At 37.4% G+C, this 10,153-nt stretch overlaps 1 protein-coding gene across 1 annotated transcript; it reads left to right on the top strand.

The window, feature by feature from the left end:
• The first annotated feature begins 852 nt into the window (after nucleotides 1–852).
• Nucleotides 853–6,710, top strand: LOC126832005 (tubulin alpha-1 chain). Its single transcript, XM_050562688.2, has 3 exons — nucleotides 853–1,011; nucleotides 4,563–4,785; nucleotides 5,448–6,710. Exons 1-3 carry the CDS (start codon nucleotides 1,009–1,011, stop codon nucleotides 6,575–6,577), a joined length of 1,356 nt encoding a protein of 451 aa, XP_050418645.1. The 5' UTR covers nucleotides 853–1,008; the 3' UTR covers nucleotides 6,578–6,710.
• The last annotated feature ends 3,443 nt before the right edge of the window (nucleotides 6,711–10,153 follow it).

Below are 10,153 nucleotides of genomic sequence, written 5' to 3'. Positions count from 1 at the left end.
TTGACCTATGACGTCAGACATTAAGCGTTGACGTTTCTGGGGGTTTACGCACAGGTCCGTGCAGAGCACGCCAAGAACTCGCTGTAACAGACCGTTTCATTGGCTAATTCCTCACATCAACTAGAACGCCTGTTATATAACAACTCTTCCAGATCCTAGTGTTGTAAAGACAAGTAAAACAAAAACTTTACCTATAAAAAACGAAACGAAATAGGACCTGTATTTTAATCAGATTGGGCTTTACTGCACATTGAAAATGTTCAAAACCCTTACCCCACCCCCCAAAATACTTTATGGTTCACGTTACCTTAACTAGTCCATCGGTGTCAGAATTCGTATCCATGACTTTAGAGAGCTTACTTCGCAGAATGAGCATCTGTAAAAATTTAATTCCTCAAAGTGTTCTTGTCAGATTATAGCCTATAATCAAGGAAGAGATTTCAAAAATGGATAAATAAAATAGTCTCCAATACAAAAGTAGCTACAAAGTTATAGTCGTCAATAGTTCCAGTTTCCAATTTCCACTGACCATTCTAATTAGTCAAATAAATTCATTATTTTGTTTCCGTTTAGTTTAGTTTATTTACATACGTGGGTAGAAAGGAATACTTGGAGTCGGAAGTGCTCTGACCCCGTGCTCTGATCCCATGGTCTCCCCCACCCCCATTAGGTTCGCTCTTAAAATAGCTAGTATATCGGCGACCACTTGCTTGAAACATGCGCGAGTTAAACAAATAATGATCAGATATCCATAGCTGTCAGCTAACTACTGGACTGCTCGTGTTCTCTTCACGATGATTTGATGATTGTTATATTTTTCCACCAATAAAAGCATTGCCTTGGTAACACGTCACAAGGTCAACATAATATACCGACTGTGTTGAACATCTACCGCCATTTACTGCTGCGAGAGGCTCACTGGACACATTATCGTCTGTGTGAGATTCGTGCAAAGCTCTTTATACTTTCCTCGAATATTCGTCTGCTAAAAACGTAAATTCATCAATCATGGTAAGTTTTTCATTTCATTATTTATAAATCCTAACAACTTGTTTTATATTATGTTATTTGTAAACGTTTAGACTGCGTATGCGACAAAATAGCTCATCTTCAAAGGGCGTGTCCTCCATCTTCAGCAACATGGTTTGTCATAAAACCCTCAATTATGTCACATCTTCAAGATGGTAATATGAACTTCATCTTTTCATATCGACTTCTTCATTTTCGTCCTCCGTGTTTTAAAATAAAAAAATGATGATAGTATAATTCATTGTTTCAACCACCTGTTATCTAACCGGTTAGTCACGTGGTTGCGCCATCATTCTTTTAAACCGTGGTGGAATGTCAGTTGTACTTTAGCTCGATTTTAGAATTTAGTCTACACCAAATGTTGATATACAGACCGTTTGGGTCAATTTAAATCGAGGATTGTCGTTATTCCTGAAAGTTATTCGTCTTCTGAAAATGTTGACATGTGACCTTAATTAACAAGTGGTTGTTCTTTAAAAATGGCGGACTGGCAAAGCGCGCGCGATGAAAAGCTGACGTGGAGTGTGTGACTAACAACTTTTAAAACGTCATTGTTATCCTTACTAAATTGTTATTGGGTTATAAAAAATGCTAAATAGTCCTAATTATAAGTTTAATCGTCCGTTTGAAAATATTCTCATGAATTATATAATATTCGCGCTATAATAATAATAATAGTAATATCGTTCATTATGTTAAACGTTGGCAATAGGAATTTTGGCAACTCTCCAAACATCTTATTGACATCCTACTCTCCCGGACAAATTGGCTCCTTTCCTATTGATGACACAAGATAACTTTGGGTTAAATATTTCAATTTGGTATATAAACTGCTTACTATCACCATCAATAACTCCATTGAATTGTTAATTCCATAATTAATATCGCTGACAAGTTGGTCTTCTGTGTCTCAATTATGGGTTGTGTTAAGACCAGATGGCCCCGGTGTTCAATAGGGTTTCGTGGTAACCATAATAAATAACATTACTTGATTATGTGAGTGTGGACCGTGGGGCCTTTTAATTAGTCGTGGTGGCTTTAAATTGTAGCCAGACATGGTCTTGTTTGAATGTGTGTTTGAACCTTAAATAAGACACAAGACTTAAGTAGTAGATGAGGGTGTGAAGTTAAGTTGAACTTGTTTAATGTTATAACGTATCACATCAATAGGTTGTTATTCTGGTAATGTCAGTCCTGATATTGTAGATTTCCTGATACAGTATTAGAGCGTGGCAACGTGATTCATATTGTAAAGCCGGTCTATTTTCACTTCCTTCCCTAATATATATACCAAAGGTTAAACTACCCCAGACACGACTTTCCTCGTTGTGCAGTTAAAGTCAATATTTAAATTACGATCCAGAACCAACCGGTTAAAATGTGGATTTTAAACGACACTCTAGTTCACCGTCTTCTAAGACGTTTAGACGAAAATCCCAATTTAAATAAATTTTGCCGTGTGTACTTCAAGAATGCGAAGGCTTGTTTGGTTGGCTTAAACTATTTCTCAACCGTTTAAAGCGTATTCAAAATTTTAATTTGAAGACTTTAGCTTGCGAGACTAGACTTAAAAATCTGTACACCACCCTAATCAATGGTCATATTAGATACCTCGGTTGTATAAGTGTTAAAACAAAAAATTGGTCAGCTTTGACTCCTGGACAATAATGCATTGTAGAGTCTCCTGGATCTGGTTGAAACTTGTTAATTCTTAGCATTATGTCAAAAAGTCCCATTTCAAAGCCAAATAACTCTACCATATATCTACCCTATACAAGTACATACATCTGTACAATAGCATATACTGTATGTCACTAACCTAAATACCACAGTCAGTCAAATAACCCGCTTGCTGCTGATAAAACTAATATAACCACCACGATCTATACTGTATACGCATTCTTTACTCGTACCACCTGTTGGTACTAAACTAACTATACACAGACGCCATTCACATATCGCATACGAACATGCCATCGGCCATGTTTTAATTAAGTTTGCCTTATTATCGTGACTATTTACAGGTTTCTAAACGAATACGAGTAATAAGTTTTTCAGGACGTCATAATGGACACAAAGCTTAACCGGAATCTAGTATTGAAGGTTTTGCGAGATGTACAGGTCTTCGTTTCCACACCCTGTTGAGTCATTTATAGCGCATATTTAGGAGTCTTTAATTTCGTTCAAACCAAACAATCCTAATTCATCCAACAACCCTCAAGCTTATTAATGTAAGATCGGATTGAAAGCTTTACTATATATATAATGACGTTGATTTATGACGTCTCCTTGATTGATTTTAACCACCCCTTGTGGCCTAAGCACTGACAAATCTTCACGTGAACTCATAAAAAAAGGTCGGGGATTATTGGTATGACTAAATAAATATAATAGACCGTTTCTTAATTCCTTAACGTGCTTCAAGTCCAATTTCGTCAAAGTTAAACTATCGAATTCGGTATTTTCTCCAATTTCCTTAGGTCCTGTTAAAGGGAACAGAAGTACATTAAAAAGTGATCTGAATTACAAAAATGCCGTTTCGTTTTGGGGAACATTTACAAGTTGTCGATCATAACAATGTAGCTTGATTATTTAGCAGCCAAGTAGGAAAACAACAAGGACATTAGAGGTAGTCATTGAGCTGTTGTATATACTATCTTCTACATCTACGTCAGAATACTCTTAGTGCGGGTGACTATGGTTAAATGATTAGTCATGACATTATACTGACATTTATCTACCCTATCACTCATAAATCTTGTTTTTCCAGACATAAATAACTAATCATAAAATAAACAGCCCTTTCATCTTTTTGTCCATCGCCCAGTCTCAAAATAACTACACACCTTCTTGTCGTTGGAGAAGAACGAGTGTTGTACACTAGAATTGCAGCAACCAGTCTTGTCTTTAAAAACACGGGTTAAGCTGCACAAACTAGTCATACCATCAGTCAGTAATTTGAATAATTAAAAGAAACCCCGGGATTTTCAAATACCATACACTATTTGTATTTACTACCGCTTATTTTTAAATTCTAAATATTTAATTCCAATTGTAACCGAACAAGATTAGATCATCTTTATAGTTTTCCATCATTACTAAATACTACAATTAGTCGGATATAAAAATATGAATTTAAACTGACCTTATGGCCACTTTTCTGTCGGTAGCTCCCAGTGCTCATTGTTATAATTCTGACATGTACAAATAAACATGTTAAGTTATTTCCTGTTTAAAGGCCAGATGCATGCCATAATGAACACGTGTGTTCGTTTTACGGGGATGATAATCTTCACATCCAGGTTTATTATCTACATCTGAGCTTTTATTAATATATTTTTACAATTTATTTCATTCACTGTACGATCAAATACAATCGCTCTGAACTATAACCCTGAACTATATTTGTTTTCGTGTGGGAAATTAACATATCGTAGTGACAATCAGTCAATCTTAAGTGCTAGAATATAGTTAAGGAGGCTACTAACATTGAGTTGAGTCATGTTTCTTATTTGCTAATTTGTATTTTTCAGCGTGAATGTATCTCTATCCATGTCGGCCAGGCTGGTGTTCAGATGGGCAACGCCTGTTGGGAATTGTACTGTTTAGAACATGGTATCCAACCCGATGGTCAGATGCCATCAGATAAGACTATTGGAGGTGGAGATGATTCCTTCAATACCTTCTTTGCTGAGACCGGAGCTGGTAAACATGTACCAAGAGCTGTTTTTGTCGATTTGGAACCCACTGTAGTCGGTATGTATGTTAAAAATTGTATATAGCATTATAATTGTCACACTTCGGTGATTCCCGCAAAATGAAAAATAAAAAGGATGCGTCATCTTTTTCTAATACGAATTCCATATCTAAACCGTCGCTGTATTGAACTTGGGAACTGACTGGTGCTTATGGAAACTGAAGGCTTTCCAGTATTTACTGTCAGTTATGGCCCTTGATCACTTAGAAAAAACTTTGACGGGCTCAAGTGGCTTAATTTAATATCAATTGACAGTGCTTGGTAGGGTTTATGTTCATGGGGCAAAGACGCCTATTGATGTCCAATAACTCGGAACAGCTAACCTCTTATTACCGGTACACGTTCTGTTTATATTAGCTCAATAAGGAACTAGGAGTTGGTCAAATTTTAGTTATTTCGGATCAGGTTAAGTGTCTTTTAAATGATCCCATTACCCATGAAAAATGAAACTTCGAAAGGCCTTGAGCTGCTGGGAAAACTTAGCGTATGCACGGGTGTTTCGTTGCCTGTTGACTTAATCTTTTAAGATTGTTCACCGAGAATCATTCTGTTCGTTTCCTTAAACTGTAAAGCAATATGTGTAGGGCAGTTATTTGTTCCCCCCTCTACAGTCACTATTTTTGTCTTATAGTTTCTTTATTGGTTATATATTATATTCCAGATGAGGTACGAACTGGTACATACCGTCAACTCTTCCATCCTGAACAACTCATCACTGGTAAAGAAGATGCCGCCAATAACTATGCTAGGGGTCATTACACTATTGGTAAAGAAATCGTCGACGTAGTACTAGATAGAATCCGGAAAAATGCTGATCAATGTACAGGTCTCCAGGGCTTCCTCATCTTCCACAGTTTTGGTGGAGGGACCGGTTCCGGATTCTCATCTCTCCTTATGGAACGATTAAGCGTTGATTATGGCAAAAAATCCAAATTAGAATTTGCTGTTTATCCAGCTCCTCAAATTTCCACTGCCGTGGTTGAACCCTACAACTCTATCCTCACCACCCACACCACCCTGGAACATTCCGATTGCGCTTTTATGGTTGATAATGAGGCTATCTATGATATCTGTCGTCGTAACTTAGATATTGATAGGCCAAGTTATACAAACCTGAACCGACTTATTGGGCAGATTGTCAGCTCTATCACTGCCTCTCTTCGATTCGATGGTGCCCTAAACGTCGACTTGACTGAGTTCCAGACTAACTTGGTACCCTACCCACGTATCCATTTCCCTCTTGCTACCTATGCTCCAGTCATCTCAGCTGAGAAAGCCTACCATGAACAACTCTCAGTAGCTGAAATCACCAATGCCTGTTTTGAACCAGCCAACCAGATGGTCAAATGTGATCCTCGTCACGGAAAGTACATGGCCTGTTGTATGTTGTACCGAGGAGATGTTGTTCCAAAGGATGTCAATGCTGCCATTGCGACCATCAAGACCAAGAGAAGCATCCAATTTGTTGATTGGTGTCCAACTGGTTTCAAAGTCGGTATCAACTACCAACCACCAACTGTTGTACCAGGAGGTGATTTAGCTAAGGTACAGAGAGCTGTTTGTATGTTGAGTAACACCACCGCTATTGCCGAGGCCTGGGCTCGTCTGGATCATAAATTTGATCTGATGTACGCCAAGAGAGCTTTCGTTCACTGGTATGTTGGTGAAGGTATGGAAGAGGGTGAATTCTCTGAGGCTAGGGAAGATTTGGCTGCTCTGGAGAAAGATTACGAAGAGGTTGGTATTGATTCTGCAGATGCTGAAGACGAGGAGGAAGGTGAAGAATACTAGAAATCTCAGGGTGCAATATTTTAATACATCATTACATGTGATACTGGCTAAAATAAAAAGATTTTGTTGAACGTGCTAAAATAAAAAGATTTTGTTGAACGTGCTAAAATAAAAAGATTTTGTTGAACGAAAAGCAAGTCCTGTTTTATGTAATTATCCCTGTGAGTTTGGGTAACCCTGGCATTGCCTTGTGGAATGTGATGATGGCTAACATATCTTTCTCTTCCGGACACCTGTTACCACTGTTTGTCGTGAATTTTGTACACGAGGAGCAGTCCATTTGCTGATTACACTATTTTGCTTGAATACACTATTTTGCCTATAACGTTTTTTAGGACTTAAAATTCTGTCTTATGGTTTGGATTGTTCGTACTTGGTTTTATTTTATTATTGCAATAGTACAGAACGTTGACATGTATACTCGGGTACTCGCTGCTTGTTTCTATGGTTGGAAGCAGCTCAGCCAATCTCCTACGTGACTCATTTATCTAGGTCACCGATTCCGGTTGTTTACCTTAGTTCTTTCATTCGCATCCGCATGAAGATAGGGACCATCGTATTTGACCAGTCTGGAAACCTGTTAGTTTATTTATTTTACACGCCCCGATTGAAATGTGGCCGTCTATTGCGCAGCACACCAACCCCACCCGCCCTTGGTCCCTCTCCCCGTCCTCTATATAAATTCCACGTGTCCTGGTGAAAGGTCTCCTAATTGACACAAATTTTGAAAACCCTGTCGTGTAAATTTTACTAATCTTGTATCCGCCCCTTATAATTTAGACAATTTACGTGTTGTGTAGTTCAGTTCTTCGACCATTACGTGTGCCAGTTTCAATTTCAGCTTTTAAATAATCTTGAAAACAAAAACTACCAACATTTCCACTTTTGGGATTCTTTTGTAAAGAACCCATAACTGGCATCAAATCTATCAATCGCCTCAAAATTCGTGAGTGGGGGCAATATGCTACTACCTGTATACGAAGTTATAAGTATTTGCCTGTGTGGGAAGGGAAATAACTCCATTTAAAAAACTTAAAACACTCCATCAGCATACACTGTGAAGCTGTTGTCAAAAATGAGTTGTTTTTATTCCTGTTTAATAAGTATTTTTGTCAAATTTGAAAGTCAGTAATGACAGCGGCCTGGGTTGTCGTGGTTGCCACCCCTATCTGATTAGGTCCTTGTATATATATTTCTATAAATATGTACGAATAAAGCCATCACAACGGTGAGCCATGTAACACAGTGAATTAAAGAAACTCGCTCACTTGTAAGTTGTCTCCGTTTTGGTCTGGGATTTCCTCATCAGTAGTGAAGGGCGGGGGGCCTGGCAAGGTACAGCTTCCAATCCTTCGTATGGTACGAACAACCAAGGTTCCGTGTACAGTTGGAATTCGACGAAGACTAGCCCCATTGGTGCCATTAGATTTACATCACTAGGGTGCACTCAAAATGGGCTCCTTTGAAACGCCGTCCTATTTGGCGTTTCCATGAATTGCAGACAGGTTTCATTGTCAAGGCTAGTAATAACTCTTGTATTTCTTGTTGGTGTACACGTATAAGAGTAATAACTCTTGTATTTCTTTGCTTGGGAAAAGAAAGTATGTTTAAGAGATTTCCATACAAAATTCACCAGTTTTGTTCTGTGAAAAAGTTCTCATGACCAGCGTCTAGTCGTTCGGATAGGACCAAAATTCGAGATCCCTTGCACATGTTGGTGTACACGTATAAGAGCCCTTAAGAGATGAAAATCAAAAAAGAATAGGTCGAAACGATGCTGTCAGAACAATTTTCCCAACAGCATACTACATGACCGGCACATGGCTTGTTTATCCCGATTGGTGCAGATAGAGTCCCATCCAATTTCATTCCATTTCTGTAACAGATACGCTTTGGGCTACACGCGAATCCACAGATTGTCAAGCAAGTGTGGAAAGTTCAAACAAAGGATTTGATTACTACTGCTCCGAACCATTTTGAAGAAAAATAGACAAAAAGCGAGCAAGAAAGACAAAAATATCAAGTAATACTGCATAGATGCATTGTGTTAATGGTGGAACATTAAAGGGACAATAACACTCTTGCTGGCTTGAAAGCTCCAGAAAATAAATAATATCTCTATCTAAGTACTAGATGCTTAAGTGTCCTACCTGTTGTGTAAATTATCCATTACATCCTATTTTACTTGTCCAGAGGGTTCGAAAATATTTTTAAATCGAAGTTTCATTTGAAAAGGTTTACGTTAGACGTTTCAAACCATTATGTTGAATTTTTCAAAATTGTTAAATAAGGTGTGTTAAGATGAAATTTGTATCATGAATTAAATGAAATATTCTAAAATAGTACAATTTGTTGACCAGAATAAAAATTGGGACATATTATTCAGTTACAACAAGAATGGTATTGAGCCTTTAAGTGCATTATGGAAGATTTCGATAAAGAGGTGGTCGTTCTTGTTGTAATAGTTCAAAAATAGATAATGTAAAATGAATATTGAAAATTTCATTCGAATTACTTTATTTAGAGCGAAGTTATAAATGTTAAGAGATGAAGCATAGATTGTTTATTATCGTAGCCACGGTACAGTACAAAAGAGAATGTCTCGATTATCCAATTTATCTAATTCATTGAAATATCTACAATCTGATGGTCTTTAGAGTTGACTATGGGCTTGTCATGTTAATAAATTTCTAAATAATAGTTTATATAATATTTGAAGCCAAAATAACGGCCAACATTGGGCAGATTTAGCTCTTACGTTATGCATCTTTAACTAAATTTAAAGATGCCTTTCCGCGTAAAAATTGGGTGCATGATTTGATGACATATTTGTTCTAAAAACATATTCAAACTAATCTATCAAAGATTTGATTCAAATCCCCCTCAAAACATTGTATTCGCGGGGAAATACTCAAAGAAATAAAAACTCTATTTTAGAAGCCATGTTTGTCATGTAACTTGATTGAGGGAGGGACCAATTTCGGAATGTGTTTGTCATTACTTACATATTGAAGCCTAAGTAAATTCTTGGATTATCTTCTGCCAACTTCTTTTTCCGTCGTTTAATGGCGCACAGTCTGTTGTACGTTTATACCCCTCAATGTTCCCAAATCAAGAAATAACAAGCGCTCCCTTAGTTAAGCCCAGCGATTTAGATTACCCCTTGAGTGTTTTTCAAGTAGGTCTCAAATTATAGGGGTGGATAGGCAACAGATACCGCTAAAGGCGAAAGCGTACAAATATAGAAATATCTCGCCTATTTATATACGTCTATGGCGAAAGGCCGCCAAAAATTGAGTTGCGGCAATTGCATTTTCATTACGGTCAAAGTTGAATCAAATATGTAATGGTTTTATTGTTCATCAGAATTTTACAATGTCTTGAAAATAAAATATGGAAGATCCAAGTGGTGATTTTTACACGTCTATGCCTATAAAGCCCTATTTATAAACATGCTTTGTGTTTCCCTTTGTGAAAAAATCGATAGCTAAAAATTATAAATTGATTCTAACATTTACACTATAAATGGCAGGGTTGATTGTTTAAGGTCTTATCGTGGAAGATATCACCCCACCC

Source organism: Patella vulgata, chromosome 9 (assembly GCF_932274485.2).
Source record: "Patella vulgata chromosome 9, xgPatVulg1.2, whole genome shotgun sequence".
Lineage (NCBI taxonomy): Eukaryota > Metazoa > Mollusca > Gastropoda > Patellidae > Patella > Patella vulgata.
Note: the sequence above shows the minus strand (reverse complement) of the source record. Positions and strands in the feature narration are given on the sequence as shown.

Excerpts from the sequence above, each read along its gene's own strand:
- LOC126832005 (XM_050562688.2), top strand. Across the intron at positions 4,786-5,447 it reads TTTGGAACCCACTGTAGTCG|ATGAGGTACGAACTGGTACA; the intron begins GTATGTATGTTA and ends ATTATATTCCAG.